We start from the raw sequence: 20,627 nt of genomic DNA, 5'->3' as shown, positions 1-20,627 counted from the left end.
ATGGCATCATGAGAGGGCCAATTCTTTAAGCATCAGCCTAAAGCTGAATACAGTTTTATTTAGAGCTGGATTCAATCAGTTTGGTATTTGTTGACAGTTTTAGATTCGGATTTTAAATTGAGATCTTCTATGTATTTTTATGCCTGTTGAGTACCATCAGGTAGAAAGGCACTAATAAAATGTTCCAAATAAATAAAATCCTCCGTGCTGAAAAGTTGTAACATCTTTTATGGGGAGATGCCTGCTCAGTTTGGTAGCTGTTGCAGGCAGGCCACCTCCTTAACTATTGCAAGGACTGACTTTTCTTACAAATCACTCAATGACATCTCATCCCTCTTCCTGGAATTTTCATAGTCAGATGTTTTACTCTTTCTGCCCAGCACCAACCCTCATCAATAGATGAGCCGTCTAACAACCCCTCTGGCAGTTCTTTTCCTTTCTGTTCTTGCATCTAACCCTCAGGTGACATATGGCAATAGCATTTCAGAGCTCCCAAGGGAGCTAGCCCAGACCTATTTCCATCTGTTATTCTGACAGTAGCCTGAGTCTGGATGCAAACAGGGCCCGCCCTTGAGAAATTCTGCCCAGACGTGCACATCTTGGCCCATTCTATCTGAATCCCACTCAAGCTCTCCCTTGCTTACATCCGTGATGAGGGATTTCAGAAAATTGGCCTTGTGCCGCAGTGGGTCGTGTACCAGCCCGTCACAGAAAGAGACGATCCCGTGAGGAAAGTTGTGCTGTGCTAACCAAGCCACCACCCTTTGCTTCTGCATGTCGGGTCGGCCTGTGACATAGATGATGAGGTAGCCGAGATCTTGCCAGTGCCTGAGAAAGGAGAGAAAAGGAGGCAGTGGGATTAAACATGTATTGGGTTATGAACTCCTACAGCAGCGGTAGGCAATCTCCAACACGCAGACCCAGACCCTTCTGTTTGGCACTCAGGGCCAAGTCTCCACCCAAACAATCAAAGCATTGGCAGTACAGCTGGGGCCAGTGGTGTGGGAGAAGGCAACAGGCATGCCTTGGGCCTGCCATCACCTCCCAGTCCAGAAGAGCCTGCAGACACGTCTAAGGTGGATCCCTGAGATGGAGGCAGGGCCACTGGGGCACGGCTCGCTCCAAGTGTGTCTGGGCAAGTACAACACTTGTCTTCTCTCCCCACTCCACCCACTTTGTTTGCTGGCACACCACCATCTTCACCAGTAAATGTTGCAACTTTTCAGCACTTGGGCCAAAAAAGGTAGCCCTACTCTTCCCTAAGGAGTCACTTTTTTTTTGTTTTTTGGAAGGACCTTCTACTTCTTGTACACATACGTAACAGAACAAGAGCACTTCTCCTCTTTGCACATACACTAAGAGGAACACCAGGATGGTCATCAGCAATGGAGCGGTCTCTTATGTTGGCATAGGCAGGTTCTTCCCTATGAACTTCTCTCTCCCCTCTGCCTGCCACAGCAAAGCCCAGACACCCTACCCCACCAGCTGGACCTCAAATACTCTGCCTGCAGAACCCCAGCAAGGGAAGTCATCACTTTGGATTTTCCTGTCGCATGGCGTGAGTGACGTAACTGCAATGTCATCCAACTCTCTGTCATGTGCTTGCAACTCAGGGGGTCCCAGGCTGCTTCCCACAATTTAAGGCGTGTCAAAGGTTGACTCTTTTTTTGGTACAGAGATGAGACACAGTATATCAGCTCTAGAAGTCACCATGTTGGAACTTGTGACTGGCCCTGTGCGAACCCATGCTCTGATTAGCTAGAATTTCAATTTGCATTCCAGACCTTTGCCTGTTGAGAAACTTACACTTATAGTTTTGGTTCCTCTTGTTGTTTGGACCCCCATCTTCTGCTTCCTAATCTGTTACGGCCTACCTGCCTTTTTGCCTCTGGAGACATCTTGGCTTTTCAGCTTGGATCTCCCTGCCTTGCTCCTCTAGCACAAGATTTCTGCTTGGCTCTGTTCTTTGTCTGCCTTCCTGGCTGATCCCCTTCTACTGTGCTGGATGTGCTCCTGCCCAGGGTTACAGCTGGCCTTGAAATGGCAGCAAAAGTCCCCAGTCCCAAATTTCATACCGAGTAATAAAGGAACAGAATTTTTTCTCATCTCTATACCTATGGAATTATGAGCAAAACATCCGCAAATCTGCCATTTCAGACCTCAAATCCTGCTTACAACTGATTATAGAAATTAAGCAGATTTGTATCACACGTTTCCCACAATGTGTATGGTTGCATAATCTAATTTACTTTTTAGATGGCGATGATGGTGGTGATGCTTACACAGAATGAGAAATTTTGTGTTTTGTCCTTTTGGAGAAAAAGCGCAGTCTCATCGAAAAGTGGGCTGGGAACAAATGTCTATAAGACAGACTGGTGGCCGGGGTGGGTGGGGGGAGAGCATAAAGCAGGGCTGACAGCTTTGCAGGGCAGAAATTTTCACCTTTGATCCTGCCTCTGTCTCTGCTAGGCCAACCCATCCTTTTCCCAACCCCGTTTTCTATTTTCTATGTTTTTAGCAAAAAATGCCAAAACATGTTTAGGTTTTTCTCTACTTAGATGGGTAGCCATGTTGGTCTGCAGTAGAACAGCAGGATTTGAGTCCAGGGGCACCTTAGAGACGAACAAGATATTCAGAGTGTAAGCTTTTGAGAATTAGAGCTCCCTTCTTCAGACAGGGCTAGAAACTTTAAAAATGACAGAGGAAACTTTTAGGATATCTGCATTTGATGATATACTCAGCACCCCATGGCACAATAGCAGACACAAACATCTCCAAAGTCCTCGTACCTTACTACATCGACAGCTCCAGCTCGGACTTTGGGGTCACTGCCCATGATCGAAACACTGGCTGCGAAGGAACCATCAATGCTGAAGACCACAAATTCAGTCCCCTTGGGCAAAATGGTGATATAGCTGTCAGCAAACGTGTGGTCACCTCTAAAGCAAATGGAAAAGGAATTGTTTTGCTGGATGCTGATGGGGGAGAAAACTGCAACTGCAATAAGTAAGATTTTAGAAGGTCCCTTAACCAAGACTCGGAGTGTAATTCTTACCACTTCTTCCTGCCTCAGTGAAGGGTGTGTGTGTGTGGGGGGGAGAGGCTGTGTGTGGGGAGAGGCAGGCTGTGGCTCTGCTTCCTCCACCATCACATGCATAACCTCTTACCAAAGATTCAAGTACGTTATTCATTTTTGTATTTGAAACATGAATTTTAGCGAGCTTTATTATTTTTTTTAAAGTAATGTTACCAAACATCCAGCAATTGTCTGACTTGGTGGCATCAAAGCGGTTTACCTGCTTAGGACCTCTTATTTCACTAATTTTTTTTATTTTTGTTTTTCCACTTTGAAAAACACTCTTAGAATGCGAGGTGGGGGGCCAGCCAAGCTGCACCATGGAAATCTGGCTTCTGTTGCAACCAGGGCTTTTTTTCAGCTGGAACGTGGTGGAACAGAGTTCTGGAACCTCTTGAAAATGGTCACATGGCTGGTGGCCCCGCCCCCTGATCTCCAGACAGAGGGGAGTTTAGATTGCAATCTAAATTCCCCTCTGTCTGGAGATCAGGGGGCGGGGCCACCAGCCATGTGATTATTTTCACCAAGGGCAACCACCTCTTTACCAAGAAAAAAAGCCCTAGTTGCAACTGAAAAGCCAGTTTTTCCAAAGTGTAATCCAACACGGCACGTCTGTGTCATAACTGTGGTGACGGCAGTTCCACAGAAGGCTCACTGCAAAAACTGGGCATGTCTGGATGCTCCCCGGGTCACCTTCCAAAATAAATCCTGCTGGAGCTTACTTAAGTTACCAACAGCCCTCATTCACACCTACCTATTACAAGCAAAAGAAGAAAGAAAAAATGCGAGTGAAGTATCTTGGCCCAACTCAGAGGGTGCTGTACAGGGCGCGGCCCCTGAGTCTCGCTGAGGCTTAAAGCGAATTTCAACTTGCCTTGGGAAGCTCACCGCTGAGCAGTGGAGGCAAAAACCTTTCTGTGCCATCACTCCTGCTTGGGGCAGCTTGTGAACAGAAATGTGCTCCTATGAGCTACCTGTGCTTCATGTTGTCTAATGTCAGCCCTAGAATTGCTTATGTTGTTTTAGCATTTCTTCAACTCTGTATTGGATTCTTGCTAATGCTACGTCTTTGTAAACTTGCATTTATTTTCCCTATGGCATCATTTATGGAGATGTCCTTGATATTGACTGTGCTAATCTCACACTATGTAATCCGCCTTGAGTCTCAGGGAGAAAGGTGGACTATAAATGTCATATAAATAAATAAATAAAAGCTTTGAAGTCACTGCTGTGTCATTTTCTTTTTGTGTCTATTATACTCTAAAGAAACAGAAGGCAAAGCCAACAGAGCAAAACAAGTGAATTGCTGGGAAGATTTCCAAGTCTTCCCTATTCTGGTAGAGTAGCAGCGTTCCTCTGCCGCATCGAGAACAAAAGGAGTTCTGTGGCACCATGAAGTCTGACAGACTTATTGAGGCTGAAGCGTTCACAGACTAAAGCCCACTTCGTTCATACGATGAAGTGACTCCGTGTGCTGATATATGGAACTAAAGAGAAAAAAACAGTGACATTTCCCAACAGCACTAACTGGGATTAGTGTCTCTCTAGTTGTATTAGGGGAATTCCTTCTTGTTTCCTTCCTCAAGGGAACCTACTAATCAAGGAATTCATTGGTGTGTGTGTGTGTGTGTTGTGTGTGTGTTCTGGTTGTATTAAATTCTGGTGGTACAGAATCCTGCAGGTATGTCCAGGCGTGGCATTGCTGCACGTCCCAGACTCAGTGCCCCTGGCCCCATGGGACCTCCGGCCACCCACCGAGATGCCCACGATGGCACCAACTCACCTCAAGCCACCCACAGTGAGCCACCCTGGTGCAGATGCTCCCCCCACCCCGCCAGCCAGACTTAATTAGCTGCCTTTGCCAGCAGCCCCAAGCAAAACAAGGAAGGCATGCCATCAAGTTACGTGGCAGCCTTGTGTCCAGAGGACAGGGTGAGCATGTGGCCAGCTGGGGGCAGCAGAGAGAACTGCACCACCACTGATGCCAGCGAGAACAAGAGAGCAGGTTGCTCTCACACTCCAGCCTGCCTCAACGCCCTAGTTAAGCAGCAAGAGGCCATGAGAGGAAGGTGTGGGACCTGACTGCCTAAGGGCCCCAGAGAAGGGTGAAGGCCAGGGCTGGGGACAAGGTTTCTCCAGAGGTGTGCTCCAGCCCTGGCCCTTGGGTTGGCTCAGGTGTTGGGGGCAAGGCCAAAGAGGTGGGGCTAGGGATAGGAGAGTTGGATAAAAGGGGATCTGAGAGCCAGCCCAGGGAGGACCATGGAGGAGCTGGGGTGAAAGTGGCAGAGAGAGAGTAGTGTGGGCAGGTGACTGGTGACATAAACCAGCCCCACTTTTCTGCATTTGAGGCCTGGAAGAGCCCTCGAGGGAGAGGGAGCAGGATGGCGGATGGCTGCGAAACGCCCTCTGTGCACACTGGGGCCCACAAGGTATTTCTCCTCTGCTCCCCACCCCTGCAAGCCTGGGTGGGCTGCCTTGGAGAGATCATTCGGAAAGATGTTTACAAACTGAGGTTGCATTATCCCTCTCTGGTTGCTCTTCATAACATGCTCCTCCTTCTGTATGGGAGTAAAGCTTCTCTGTTTGATCTGCTGCTTTCTGACACTGCAGTCTTAGCTCGGTTACTCTAAAGGTCCAAAGCCTTCTGGGACAGAACTCACCTGACCACCATTTTGACAGGATACACACCAATCCCCAGCCGCCTATGCTCAGGGATTACATAGGAAATCCTCCCACTGCTGTTGCTGATTTCTGTGTCAAAGTAAACCCACTCTCCTGAAGGGGGTTGCGTCATGATGTGAATGTCCACCTGGATCACAAATGGGACAAAGCAGAACAACACAAAGTCATCAAAATGCACAGCGATTAACAACTCAGCAAAGTGTATTTCTCTTATTACTCTTGCCTCTCTCTTTCCTCTCTCCCCAACACTTCCTTCGCCCTCTTTGGGAAGGCTTCAGAGGTCAAGTAAGCAGCCTCCCTCTACCTGAGACTTTGGAGAGTCACTGTGGTCAGAACAGAAAACGTGGGGCCAGGTGGATCAGTGGTCTGACCTGGCAATTTCACATGTCTCTCCTATGTTTGACATTTCTGGCATTGTGCAGGGTTTGGACTAGATGACCCTGGAGGTCCCTTCCAACCCTGTGATTCTATGATTTAGAGTAGAGGCTTCTCAAGGGAGGGCCTTTATTACTTGTTGAACACTGATGGTTTAATAACACAACGGAGTATAGATCAGATGCAAGAGTTGCTCCAAATACTCTGAACAAAACTTAAGACAGAACAGACGTGCTATCATCATTCTAGTTAAAGACAGTGCAAAAAGCAATTGTCGTACAAGCAGGGAATTTCTAAGCAGAGTCCAACATTTGTAAAAGGAAGAGGCTGGCGACATTGGATCCCTGCCGGAGTAATCACCAGAACTACTGAGCAGGAGGAGGCGGAGGCGTGGGAGGGTAACAGTAACTGCAATAATGCCATTTTTATAAGAGAAACTGAATAGTGAAGTTCCCAGATCTTTGTGATGGTGTCATGCCAATCCCTGCTATTGATAGTTTACCCTTACCATTTTCTTGCTCTTAGAAAGTTATTTATTTATTTACATTATTTATAGTCCACCTTTCTCACCTCTGAAGCCTTCCCAAAGAGGGCAAAGAAAGTGTTGGGGAGAGAGGAAAGAGAGAGGCAAGAAGCAAGGTAAGACGGACCTATTAAACAGCATACAAACTATCCAATAGGATCATTCGTACTTAAAAGCAACCAACAGTACATAGCAGTACAGTCTATAATCCCTGTCCCTTTACTTGTGCATCTCTCTGAGACCACTTCCCTACAGTACAGCCTTCCTATCTGAGTAAAATGCCCTCTTGATTCAAATGATTCAATTTTGCACCTTCTGTGTCTATTAGGAAAAGGGAAGCCGTATGTTCAGGAGAAGAGCTTAAATATTAGCGGCAAAAAAGATGCATCATAACATGCATCTTTTAACATGCATGGGGGTTCACCAGTCCTCATGAATTAAACAGCCACATTTCCAGGAACTAGCTTTCAGATGAAAAAATTGTTTGCTGAGTTATAGGCCTTGTGAATATTATTGAACTACATTAGAGAGAAAAGTACCCTAGGCTGAAGTGACCACATCAACTCTCCAAGTAGACAGAAACAGACACCATTATTTGGTAAGCGGAATGTTATATAGTTGAACTTTCTTTGTTGGAGGCAATTTAGAGGAAACATGAAAGTCCTGAGTTCTGGTCTTGCTCAGGTCTGATCTGGCTGCGGGCAACTGCTGAATTAATGAAATGCTCATCGGATTATTAGTTTTAAACGGCTATTTAGCACAGATCAAGTGAGGTGTGTCCCTACTATGATTTTATTTGATCCAGACTTTAAAGTGGTAGAAAGTTGGACCATCAACATTTACATGATGCAACACCTATGATGATATTGTCCTAAGAATTTGTAATTATGATTATACAATGGCAGATTTAGATTCTCTTGTGTTTTATATAATCAGATTTGATCTCCGCATACCTTCTCTCCCGTGAGTGTGACCATATCTAAGGGACCGTACATAAACCTTCCATTTAACATTTGGAGACCGTCCTCATTGGCAATAGCATCGTTTATTCGATGGTTGGCTGCAACATTCTACATAAAGAAAGAAAAACAAGTTGAACACCCAAGGTGTGATAGGCAGGAAGATTAAGTCAACGACAGGAGGACTTTATTTAAAATATTTATACCCTGTCTTTCCACAATGCCCAAAGTGGCTTACAAAATATAAACATATACTATCAAAAATGTAACTAAAAACATGAATTAAAACACATCGTTAAAATAGCAACCGTCACTATCAGCTGCCAGAGAAATTCATTAGTTATTTCCAGTAAATGCAAACAGTCCCAATAATTCCGCTTTGCACCTTTTACGGAATGAAGAGTGTCGGAGCTTTCCGTTTCCTGTCTTGCAGGCAGTTCCAAAGTGTGGGCGCAGCCATTGAAAACGAGTGCACACAGGCTGTAGCAGCTCCCAAACAGAAGGGAACATATCAAGCGAGGCACTTGTATGTTCCCATTATGTTGGCATACGGAATCATAAGGGAAAGGCAGTCCCTTTAGCAGGGCTTTTTTTTTCAGCTGGAACGTGGTGGAAGTGAGTTCTGGAAGGTCATATGGCTGGTGGCCCCGCCCCCTGATCTCCGGACAGAGAGGAGTTTAGATTGCCTTCTGCGCCACAGGAGTGGCGTGGAGGGCAATCTAAAGTCCCCTCTGTCAGGAGATCAGGGGGCAGGGCCACCAGCCATGTGACCAGTTTTGCCGAGGGTGATTTAAACTTTTAAAAACTCCCCCCTTGTTCCAGCTGACCCAAAGTGATGTCATTGGCCCTGGGAGCATGCGTGCACTTTGAGCGCACACGTGGTACCAGGGGCACCACCTCCTGCCAAGAGTTGCCCCCTGTGCTGGCAACTCACTGAGTTCTACTACCTCTTTTCCCAGAAAAAAAGCCCTGCCCTTTAGATATGTACGTCCCAGGCCATATCTTGAATTGTGCCCAGAAGCAAACGAGCAACTAATGAAGCTACTGAAGTACAGGTGTGATATAATCATACTGGCATAAACCATTCAGTAACAGAGAGGTAGCATTCTGCGCCAGGTAAAGGTTATGCAAAGTTTTCAAGGGCAGCCCCACTTAAAACGCATTACAATAATCTAGCCTCGAGGTTGCAGTGGCATGGATCAGTAGGGTAAGGTCGGCATCTACCCACTCAGGGCCAAGCTACAAGTGACGAATGACACTTGCCTGGCAAGTGAACAGACTCACGTGTATTCCTCCCAGTTCACTTGCCATTCACTTGCGCTCCAAGTGGAGAGCAAGTGAATGGCAAGTGAACAGGGAGGAATACACGTTGAGTCTTTTCACTTGCCAGGCAAGCGTCATTCGTCACTTGTAGCTTGGCTCTCAGAGTTGCATTCTAGAGATGCTGGGGAGGGAGCTGAGTTTTGAAGAATGCAAACAACTTGCACTTACAAAACACTGACAAAGAAACCCCTCACCTCAGAAGACCAAAATAGGAACAAGACAGGGACAGCCCATCATCAGGACCAGCCTCCCGAAAACAGGGTCTTCTCCTAGAGACTCTCAGAACGAATGTGATAAATAATAGTAATAAAAGAAGAAATGCAGTCATACCCTTAGCTTAACGTGGGTCCTTTTGCGAAGCCACTTCTCTCTGGGCTTGGACGGGGTGAAGACAGAGACCTCCTTCCCATCCAGCTCCAGAATACTGGAGTTTTCATGCCTCATCACCTGAGAAAAAGAGCAGCCCGTTCAGTGATTGCTGCAGCAAACACCTGTTAGAAGAATCTCCAAGGAGTTTGCGAAGTACTTGTTTGCATCTGGGGATACCAGATGTGGTTCTGAGCGGCACTGGCCGTGTTTTCATGTGATGTCGGAAAGCCACTTTCCTGCCTAACTCTGAACCGATGCAGAAACCTGGTGCAAGTGAACGTAGAGCTGATTTTCTGTTTTTCACATGCGCAGAGCAACCGCAGCAGGAGGACTGAAAAGAGCTTTAAGGGGCACGTTTATGACTTTTGGCAAAAGTTTCCCAGACATAGTTCTTCAAGTTTCAACCCCTATTTCCTCACTGATCTACCCTCATCGGTCAAAAATTAACCTAAATGGATCTTCTAACGGATGCTCCAGCTCAAACTTTGGTGAGCCTCTAGGGGCAAGTGAGACATACATGAAACTACTGAAAACACCTCTCTGTAGTTCTTTGGATAGAAAACATGTTGTAATAATAATAACAATAATAACAACATTTGATTTATATACCATCCTTCAGGGCAACTTAATGCCCACTCAGAGTGGTTTACAAAGTGTGTTATTATCCCCACGGCAATCACCCTGTGAGGTGGGTGGGACTGAGAGAGCTCTGAGAGAGCTGTGACTGACCCAAGGTCACCCAGCTAGCTTCAAGTGGAGGAGTGGGGAATCAAACCCGGTTCTCCAGATTAGAGTCCCATGCTCTTAACCACTACACCAAACTTAACCAGAACACCAAACTGACTCTCTTGTAGCAGATACAATGAACATTGCATCTAACTTGGTAGTTAGCCCATAATTGATAGCTGCCCCGTTGAATTCTCTATTTGGGATAGGAACGGTAAAAGCATAGATTTCATGAGCTAAGAATGAGGTGTGTGTGTTGGTAACATTGTAGGCACTAGCCAATAGGCACCTGTCATACTCGGCTTTTTCCTGATTTGCTGGCAACTTGCAAAACAGTTGTCTTGTCTTTTTGCATAGGTTACTTCAGGAAAGTAGAGTACACATGTGCTTTCAAGGCATTGAAGGTGCATTCAAATCACCACCACCACACGTCCATTTTGAGTTTCACACACCTGCTTGCCTCACACAAAGCCCAGTCTTCATTCTGCTATCAGTTTTCTATCTTTCCAATCTCCCTCTATCTATTCTGGCTGTGTTGACTTCGCAGCAAGTGTTCCAGCGCCACTGAGTTCGGATTTAGCTTTGCAGGAGCAGCAGCATACTGGGAAATCTTAAAATCCCAGCAGGTGCTCCAATTTACCTGAAGTCAACTTCAGTTCTGGTGCACTGCATACCCCTGTAAGAACGTATTTCACAAGCTGAACTCCCTCCTACCGTTTGTTCGGCCTCTACTGCATTCTCAAGAAGCAAATATTCTGCAACTGCCATAAATTATACAAAGTAGGGGTTTTTGTCCGAGTAAATTAGCCGTTTTATTTTAGATATTGTTGGTATTTTTATATTTCCTCCAATAGTTTTATCACCTATGATCTGAAAAAAATTGGGATCTGAAAAATGTAAGGGTTATATAGGTTAGGAAGGTGGAGATTCACACACCTCTACTAATCCTCCATTCTTGTCTTTGCTGCTCCATTTCATCCTTTTCCTCTACCAATGTGAGGACCAGAAATTGGAACCCTCCATTGATGATATCAACAGAAGGTTCCAATCGATACCAACGTTTGCTTCAAGCCACATTTTTTATTCTATGAGACCTGCAAGGCACATGAGGAGCACTGACCTGTCTAAGCAGGAAGGAGACCACATCTGTCGATTCCCAGTAGCTTGCATGGAAGAGGTGCGGTAAGGCTACTGTGGGGAAGGCGGTTAGTGCATCAGGGCAGTAGAGAGCATAGTCTATCCTTTTAGCACCCCACCATTTGGCAGCAACTGAAAACAAAACAGAAGATGGCAAACCTCCAAGTTGTTTTTATTTTAAAGAAAAGAAGAAGGACCACCAATTAAAGTCCACGGCTCCTCCAGCAAAAGCATTTGAAGAATCCTCTTTCTAGGCATATCTTCACTGCAAACTTCTCTGTTTTGTACCAGTCAAGGCTTCCCCAGTGAATAAAAAAACCTTGGTGACTGTAGTTTGTTGAGAACTGTTAGAGATTTTCTACCCTTCCTGCCCAGAACTACAGTTCTGCGGGCTTGGTGGGGGAGGGGGGGGTCAGATCTCAAACTAGACAGTGATATTGAGACGCCGTCTGTGTTCTGAAGCCAGGTTTAACGGCAGTCAACCAAGGACAACATGAACTCGAAAGTATGGGTTAAGCCTTTATTAAATCAAGCAGAAGGCGAGAGTGAAAGACAGAGGCAACGAATTCACCCAGAGGATGTACTGAAGCACTCGCAAACGAAAGTTGTATGTTTCTGTACTCAGTATTCGCAACCTTTTTTACATGCCCAAGACGTCTCTCTGGGATACACGGGACAGTAATGAATTGATGAGCCTTTTTTAAAATAACGAGGCCAGATTTAGAGGAGATAAGAACAGTCTGATTGGCAGGAAGATCCTCAAATGAACCTGCCAATTCTCTCTTCATCCACGAGGAGTTAAAAGACTGCCGGCTGCCATTCACTGGGATGGTACGCTGGGTGTGTTTGTGAGTGAGTAAATGTCTCTTTCTCTGTGTGTGGCATTTATTACTGTTCCGATACAAGAAACAGGTGAATACTCAAGCTTTTGGATGACTGAAACCTAACAAGGGTTTTCTAGAGGAAATATATCAAGCTAAAGACTGAAGCCTCAGCAGCCTGCAGGTGGCAACTGTGGAGTGTGAAAGCTTCATGGAACCTGCTTTAAAAGCATGACTCATGCTCCCTTTCCCCAACTCAATTGTTTCATGTCAGAAAAGGCATGTTATTTTGTCATACCTAAAGAACAGTCTGATCCATGAACCTATAGGAGAATGCACACTAGCACTGTTTTTCTTCTGTTACAAAAAACACATTTTTTCCAACACAGAGACAAACTTCCATATGAAGACGATGAATGAGGAGGCAAAGGCCCTCCTTTTCATTATTAATTTAGCTTATGTATATCCCTGCCTTTCAGCAGGGGCTGTGCTGGTGCACTAACTATGCTCTCATAGCAACTTTGAATGGACAGCATTCCACGAGAAACAGCGTGCATGCAAAGTCCCATGGGTGAGTTCTTTTCCCTCGCCAGCAGGATATTTAAATCTGCCCTTAAGCTGGATTAACAATAACTTCCTTTCTCCAAAGAAACCGTGTGTCCTTCTATGCAGAGGGCTAGAGATTTATAACAAAGAGTTCTCAGCCTCCTAAATCAAAGTACAACTGCCAGAATTCTTTAGGAGGATGAATTCTTTCAAACACAAAACTGGAAGAAATTTGGGATAAACAAGCTGCGTGCCCCAATTTGTTCACTACAAATGGGAACTTCTGTAATCCCCCAAGCTCTCTTGTTCAACCTTCACTGCCCCTTCTTCTTGTAGTCTTCCATCCAGGGAGAAGACCATTTCTGTGGCTACTGCCCCACACTTACCTTTTAAGAGCGTCTCATTTTAAAAACACATTCTTGCACAAGCCCTTTCCAAATCAGTGACAGAGCATTGAAAGCAAGCCCAGGAAAAATCTTGATTAGGAAGAAAGCCCTCCCGTTCACTTCCTTATGAGGCCTCTTGCTTTGTGATTTAAATGCAGATACAAGAGGAAGAAGAGAAAATCAAACACTGGCCTGTCAGGAGAATTCTCATTTTATTTGCATGCATGTCACAATTTGGAATTCTGACAGCGAGCTCGGGGGGGGGGGGGGGTCTTGTTTGCTGGATTTCTTAGGTTTGCTTGTTCTTTTTTGCAGCTTTGATGTCTGCATTGAGATCTCCTGCCTTTTTCTTTGTATATGCATGTCCTCTTTTCCTTTGGCTGAAGACAGCCATTTTGGTCCCAGATTTTTGAAATGCAGAACTGCTGCGCTTTTCAGAATAAACTGACCATTATTTTCTGCATTTAAGAAAACAGTCTCCTTGGAAGTACAGGCTTTTCAACTTTGCCCCTTGTGTTCAAGACATGCATGCTCTCAGATTATCTGGGATTCTCCAAACAGGATGGTGAAATTTTACTCCATCCCTCTAAGGAACTGTGGTGAGAATTCTACACATGCTGCACAAAATGGTAAAAGTAACAATAGTGTTCCACAAGTAAAGCAGGCTGTTAGTAGGATGAAGGTTAACCTTCAAAGCAAAGCAAAAGTGTTTGTTAAACTGAATTCTGAAATTGCAAAGTGCCCTGGTGAAAGCAGGCCATTGATTCTGGAGACAGGCAATAGAGATGGTTAGTTAGGTGCTCCCCGTCTCTCTCCAGAATACCTTTCTTGATGTCCAGATCTGGGATCTGTGGAAAGGAATCCACTTCCTGATGGGAGAAGCTCCCAAACCTTCTTCTTACGGGATTCTGGGACTGCTCAGGTTTAGATGCCCTATGTCTTTTGGGCAAGGTTTGGGTGGGGGATTTGTGTGGGAGAGCAAGCTGGGCTAATAAGCTAAAGCCCCTGGAGTAGATGAGATGGTTTTTGTTTTCTAAAAGGAATATTAAAAGATAAAGCAAAACACAAAAGAAACATACCGGTTATCACACATGCACACGTGGGTCATGCAATATACAATTTAAATTTTGTTCTCTAACTACATCATTAGGCTATAAAAGAAATACATTGGCAGTGTGTGAATCAATATTCCCTTCTTGTACATGGGACCTAGCATTTTTACCCAGAACATTTCCATGTGTTGAGCAGCAAATGTACAAAAGTTGGTGACTATTGAGCCACGGGACAAGCAGAGAAGATACAGATCTCCCTCTGGGAGATGCTAAAGACCCCTGAACAGGGACTCTGGCAGGGCTCAGCACTTATACTCTACCCCATTGTGATAGTTTGGGGGGGGAAAGAGTACCTTCTGATTTGTTCTTTGTGGCACCACTGTAGCAAATAGTCAGCCGAGGGTATTGCAGCTACTAGTTTAGAAGGGGTCAGGTGACATGGGAGGCCAGTAGGGTTCCACCAGCTCTTACAAAGCTGCAAACTCAGGCTTGACTCTTCAGTCTATATAATTCGTTGCTCATGTGCAGATTAAGCTGGTCGTGTACTGCCCGTCTCCACTTGCCTGCTTGACCACTTACCTCCCTTTTAGGGTTAGCATGCTCAGATCCTTGAAAATCAGATATGGCTACGTACGGAAGAGGGAAAATGTGGTGGAAAACCTGCTGAAGACTCAGGACCAACCCCCACACGGGCAAGTGCATACTCACAGCATGCCTGCAACACAGCTCTGGGCACGCGGAGGGCACACACATCCTCTTGTATGTACTTTGCACACAATGACACTCCAGCAACTTGCTTGAATCAATAAACATTTGGTCTTTTTAACAGGGCACATTGACTGAACTCAACAAAAAACCAACAGCAGCCTGTATATGGGCTTTCTCTGTGGTTTCCCTGTGGAACGGCATGCCTGAGGAGGTCAGGAGAGCCCCCACCCTCCTGGCTTTCCGCAAATGATGCAAAACCGAAGTATTCAAAAAGGCTTTTGTACTGTAGGGAGGGGCTCTCAGATGCTTCGCTAATGAGTTAAGGACCATAGACTTCACCACTGTGTTGCCTTATGTCTTACAGACCTGTTGTCTTAAATACGTGCTCCTATGAGCTACCTGTGCTTCATGGGGTCTAATGTGAGCCCTAGAATTGCTTATGTTCTGTTTCAACATTTCTTCAACTCTGCATTGGATTCTTACTAATGCTATGTCTTTGTTAAATTGTGTTTATTTACCCTATGGCATTGCTTATGGAAATGTTCTTGAAACTGGCTATACTAATCTCACACTGTGTAATCCGCCTTGAGTCTCAGTGAGAAAGGTGGACTATAAATAACATAAATAAAAAAGACTGGAGGGGCCAGTAGCTCCTACTCAGACATGGAGGAGACAAAATCATGGTCCAGGACTCGAGTCTTTTCAAATGAACTGACCATGAAGACCAAAATCAAATATATGAGTATTCACACCATTCCACCGAATGCAGCATATAGAAATACCATCAGAATGCCGCAGGCACAACTTTTGTTACTGTTGCACAAACAGGACACTGGTGTGTAGGGAGTTCTCTTGCTGAGCATCAATCTCTGTTGGGAACAGGGCTGGAAAAATGCTTAAGTTCCATATAAACATGAAGCTGCCTGATTACTGAGCCAGAGGATGAGTCAACTTGATAGCAGGGCTGTTTCTACATGTTCTAAAAAGAGCGCTCCACTCAACAAACGCTGGTGGTTTTTCACGGGATTTCTGACGTCTCCGTTTCCAAAATGGATGCAGGTTGTTTTTGTGGCACTGCAAAAATGCAAGCAAAACTGCCTGCATCCTTTTTGGAAATGGAGACGTCAGAAATCCCACAGAAAAGTCGCCAGTGCGGCGGTCTTTTTAGGACGTGCGGAAATGGCCCTGGTCTCTAAGGTCACAGGTAGAGATCTTTCCAATATTTTTTACCCGTTTTAACTGAAGAAGTCAGAGACTGACTCTGGGACCATATGCATAGGAGAAAGACAGAACTGAAAACATTTAATCAATTAATTAGTTATGCTTAGATTGTTTTTATTATGTGTTGTTTGCCTCGGGTCTCAGATTTCTGGGGGAAAGATGGGCTTCTAAAAAGTAAAATAAATAATTCAATGCAAAACTGCATACTTCATCGAGAGATATTGATCCTCCCCATATAAAAAGGTGGAAAATTTTAGGCCCTCGGGGCATCTGCTTGCATGCGGAAGGGCTTGGGTTCAATGCTTAGTATCTCCAATGAAAAGAATCAAATAGTGGGTGAAGTGAAACAGCTCTACACCTGAGCCAATGCCAATCAGAGGAGACAAGACTGATCTTGGTTGACTCAGCCAAGGGTCCGACTCAGTAGAAGGCAATTTCAGGTATGTTCAGAAGCATTTTTCCATTCTGCTTGGGAATGAAACATGCGTAGTAACACACAAAGGCCTTTCTTTTCATGCAACTTCATTCCTAGACAGGAAGGAAGGTTACCATGTGGCAGGGATAAATTATTATCCCACCAATATTACTTATAAAAATTAAGACTGCAAGATAACATGCTTTGAGGAGGGTTGCCAACAGCATGAGCAAATAATTCACAATGAAACATTTAGATCAAAGAAAAACAGAAAGAAACTTTAAAAGTCATCTGGTCCAACTCTGTACTCCGTTAGAAGTAATTACAAATACCTACTAACAGAGTTGACAACAACAACTTAGAATTTATATAGAACTTTAAAGTGTTCCAGCCGCTTCACATACATTATCTCAGTCATCCTCACAGCAACCTGGGAAGGCAAGCTCACCTTATCCCAGTGTTGCAGATGCTGCTAAGAATGGAAAAATAGTGACCTGCTTAAAGGCTACCTTGTAAATCTAATATGAAACAAGGACTTCCTGGCTCACAGCACATACTCTTGACTCCCAGGCTGTAGCTTTGCATTGTCTTGACCACTGAGGGGCAAAACAAAATCAGATTTCAAAGGCTGCATTTTCCATGCAGTCTTGCGTCCGAGCACCTCTGTTTTGGAGACTGACTGTGCCTAGAGCCTTACACAGGGCTTGTTGTCTCAGGACTGAGACCTTTGGGTACAGGCAGACCCCAAAGAAGCAGTATTGTAGCTCAATCCCCCCAGCCACCTGGAGACTCGGCACAGGGAACTCAGAGGAAGGTCTTGTCTTGGATGGGGAGGAACACTTACTGTTGGCTATGTTGGAAGCAGTGTAACTGTCTGCCATTCCTGAAACCTGGCTGGCCATGCTTGCCTCGCTGGCTCTCCGGAATCCCCTGAACTGGGGGGCTGAAATGGGAGCAGAAGGGGATGCATTTTCCATGAAGACGCCACCATGAGACTGAACAACATCCGCTACAGAGACGAAACAGGGAAATTGAGAATATTAGACTAAACGGACACATACCACGGGGAGACAAAAAGGATCAAACCAAAGTGTGCACACACGCATACACAAAAAGGCAGAAGATTACGATGCAGACACCAAACCAAACCTTTTGGAAGGAATGAGTGTTTCAAAATCAGCTCCAATTGGAAAATGAAAGACACACCAGTACAGGCAAAACACAAAAAGGGTCAGCAGCTAGGTAGCCATTTCCCAAATGATGAAAGCAAAAGAATCATCTTAAAAAAAAACAGAAATTCAGAGATCTCAGTCTGAGAGCTGGAGGGACACTTGTATAGTTTTCCAACCATGACCTAGGGGAGTCTCGGTTCCCAAGTGAGACCATTAACTGGTGGACAAGCTCAGCTGGTAACACTGATCTTTTCCTCCTCCAAAGTTCACTGGGGGAGTATTCTTGAATTATGCAGTGTGATGGCCAGTTCCCCAAAAATCCTCTGCAATGCATAGGGGTTCTTCAGTGTAACTAGGCAAGGCGGAAAAAGCCCCCCAAATGCAGAAAGTTAAACATTCACGGGTGCAGAGTTAGGTTTAGCCAAGACAGCCGGTAAAAGAGGGTTAATTCTCTGTGCCTGTAGCTACTTGCCAAGGAATGGTCAATCTGCAACAGAACTGCCCAGCAATGCAGAATCGTAAGGAAGACGCTTTGGTGCTTTCTACTACAGGTCTCATGCCTTCACCTTGCAGATGTTTTATGGGAAGAAGGCTTTTGAAAAGGGGATAATTGTACCTTTCTTCCACCCATTAAGATTTTTTTTTTTAAAAAAAATTGGATCGTTAACCTAGTTAGAATTCAAGATGTCTTTTAGATTTGGTTGCTCTGACTAATTCTGATGGAACTACTTTAATTAGCTTAATGGATTCTCTTTGCCAGTGAAAACCCTTCGCAGTTGCTGCCCTTAAACAGCTAGATGGCTTTTCAAATGTGAATATTTCCTTTAATCAGCCACATTTAACTTTCTGTGCCAGAGGGAAGATGAAATTCTTTGAATGATATTGATCACAGAATGCAAGTCATAAAAGCCGCAAAGTGTGGGTTTATTGACAGGCAGGAGAAACAGGACCTGGTTTATCAGCCTATGGACTATGGCAGTTTCTAACTTAGCTGGATTCCGGTCCTGACAAAATGTCCCTTCACGGAGAAAAGGCACCTGCCCTCTGATGCGCCTGTTCTTATCTGCAGCTTGCTTTGATCTGCCAGGCTTCCACAGCTGTGGCCTGCTGCTGAGCTGTCGTGCAGCCTCTTGCTCCACGCCATGAAGCATACCAAGAGCCTATTCACACTGTGACTTCCTTTAGTAGAGAGGAAGTTTAGAGCGAAGTTGCTTAGCGCTGATAAAAAAGGTGTAGGACATCAGGTGTGTGATTCTAGATCGAGGGGGGACTGGGCTAGTGAACCTGCTGCAGAGAAAGTAAGTGGAAGTCATCAAAAAAGGACTCTTTCCAGCTCTGCATGGGACTTAAAAGAGTACATAACTTATGAGACAGATCAAGACGGGTAGCCGCGTTAGTCTGCAGCAGTAGAAAAGAGCAAGAGTCCAACAGCAGATATAAGACTAACAAAATTTGTGGTAGGGTAGGAGCTTTCATGAGTCACAGCTCACTTCCTCAGGTATCTTCAGGTATCTGAAGAAGTGAGCTGTGACTCATGAAAGCTCATACCCTGTCACTAATTTTGTTAGTCTTATAGGTGCTGCTGGACTCTTGCTCTTTTCTATTACTTATGAGGATACCTTTCTATTGTCTCGCATCTCCCCAGTCAACAACGACATGTGACACTCTCCTGTGCAGCATTTCCCCGCCCCTGAAAGCAGCAGCTAATGGGGTAGGGAATGCCCTGATGTCACGTCGTGCACCTTATTTTACTGGCTGTTGCAGGGAAGCTGCAAGCACCCATGCAAAACACATAACGTCTAGTTTGGGTTGCAGGCCTTTCTCTGGCCTCCCAAAGTTTTGCCTTACCAAATCTGAGTGCAAAGTATGAAGAGCAGCAGAAAAAACATAAGAAGCCCTGCTGGATCAGACCAGCGGTCCATCTAGTCTAGCATCCTGACTCACACACTGGTCAACAAGTTACTCTGTGGTGTTGTAAGAGTGTCAGGCAAGGATCTGGGAGACCCAGGTTTGAATCCCTCCCCTGCCATGGAAGTTCACGGGGTGACACTGGGCCAGTCACATACTCTCAGCCTAACCTACCTCACAGGGTTGCTGTGAGGATAAAATGGAGGAGAGGAGACCGATGCAAGTCACTTTGGGTCCTCAATGAGGAGAAAGGTGGGGTATGGATGAAATAAATGAATAAAACAAGGCAAAGGGGCTGAGGCCATTCTCTGATGTTGCGTCCCAGCACTGGTATTCAGAGGTTTACTGCCTCTGAATGTGGAGGTTCTGTTCAGTCACCATGGCTAGCAGCCACTGATAGACACATCCTCCGTGACTCTGTCTAAGCCCCTTTCAAAGCTGTCTGTGCCTGTGGCCACTACTATATCCTCTAGCAGGAGAAGAGGCAATCTGTTTGTATTACTCTCACAGGTCAACCTCAGCATCTTTCTGATGGATGGTTGGAAAAAAGAATGCAGCCATGCAGAACAGCAGCAGCGACGGCAACAAAAAGCAAATCGACTTGGCAAGCAGAAATTGCTAGAGAAACCAGGATCTTGTAAGCTTTCGCATATGAACAACGACTGTTACTCATAAACAGTGCCTGAATGGAATACTAAAGAGATTTGGGTATATTAGAAAGGCTCCAGGTGTCGAGACTGCCAGTGTGGCTCCACTGGCAAGGGAGAGACTCTGTTGTACGCACACAGCGCCACACAAGCAAGAGTCACCTCACTGAAATATGTGCATGCACAGATCAAAGATCTGGATTGGGCCTCATCACTGCAGAAAGTACACTTTGCATTGGTTTTAAGCCTCCCTAGTGCTTTTACTGAGAAACTTGTGATATTTCTGGAGTGTTCTTTCAAACCATGATGTCCCACAGGCCTATTTGAATTTTAAAATCAATTTTGCAAATGGCTGTGCAACTTTCTAGTCTGTATTTTTGCAGATAAATGCTTGAAAGAATATACAGACACTAGAGTATATAACCTGGCAGCTCCATTTTTTAAAAAAAAGCTATTTCACAAGTTACTTAAAAATGGCTTTTCTCCCCAATGTGGTTATAAGAAACTGTGAGCTGGAATCCAGCATGTAAAGTGGGACACAGTAGTGTTAAGTTGAAGATCACTGGCCGCTTTCATGCTTT

The 20,627-nt window shown here is 45.1% G+C and overlaps 1 protein-coding gene across 3 annotated transcripts in view; it reads right to left on the bottom strand.

Moving 5' to 3' along the window:
• PITPNM2 (phosphatidylinositol transfer protein membrane associated 2) overlaps nucleotides 1-20,627 on the bottom strand; it is a 100,456-nt gene that overhangs the window by 7,882 nt on the left and 71,947 nt on the right. For 2 of the 3 annotated variants that reach the window (XM_054996355.1, XM_054996356.1), the window contains 7 exons: nucleotides 17,164-17,328; nucleotides 11,154-11,302; nucleotides 9,269-9,385; nucleotides 7,610-7,726; nucleotides 5,737-5,885; nucleotides 2,790-2,939; nucleotides 645-828 (listed from right to left, as the gene is read on the bottom strand). In XM_054996355.1, the coding sequence (XP_054852330.1) occupies nucleotides 645-828; nucleotides 2,790-2,939; nucleotides 5,737-5,885; nucleotides 7,610-7,726; nucleotides 9,269-9,385; nucleotides 11,154-11,302; nucleotides 17,164-17,328 (1,031 nt within the window). Of the gene's footprint in view, nucleotides 1-644; nucleotides 829-2,789; nucleotides 2,940-5,736; nucleotides 5,886-7,609; nucleotides 7,727-9,268; nucleotides 9,386-11,153; nucleotides 11,303-13,746; nucleotides 13,957-17,163; nucleotides 17,329-20,627 lie in introns of all 3 variants that reach the window. The other variant, XM_054996354.1, reaches the window with a different exon arrangement.

The sequence above is a fragment of the Eublepharis macularius genome, chromosome 13 (assembly GCF_028583425.1).
Source record: "Eublepharis macularius isolate TG4126 chromosome 13, MPM_Emac_v1.0, whole genome shotgun sequence".
NCBI lineage: Eukaryota > Metazoa > Chordata > Lepidosauria > Squamata > Eublepharidae > Eublepharis > Eublepharis macularius.
Note: the sequence above shows the minus strand (reverse complement) of the source record. Positions and strands in the feature narration are given on the sequence as shown.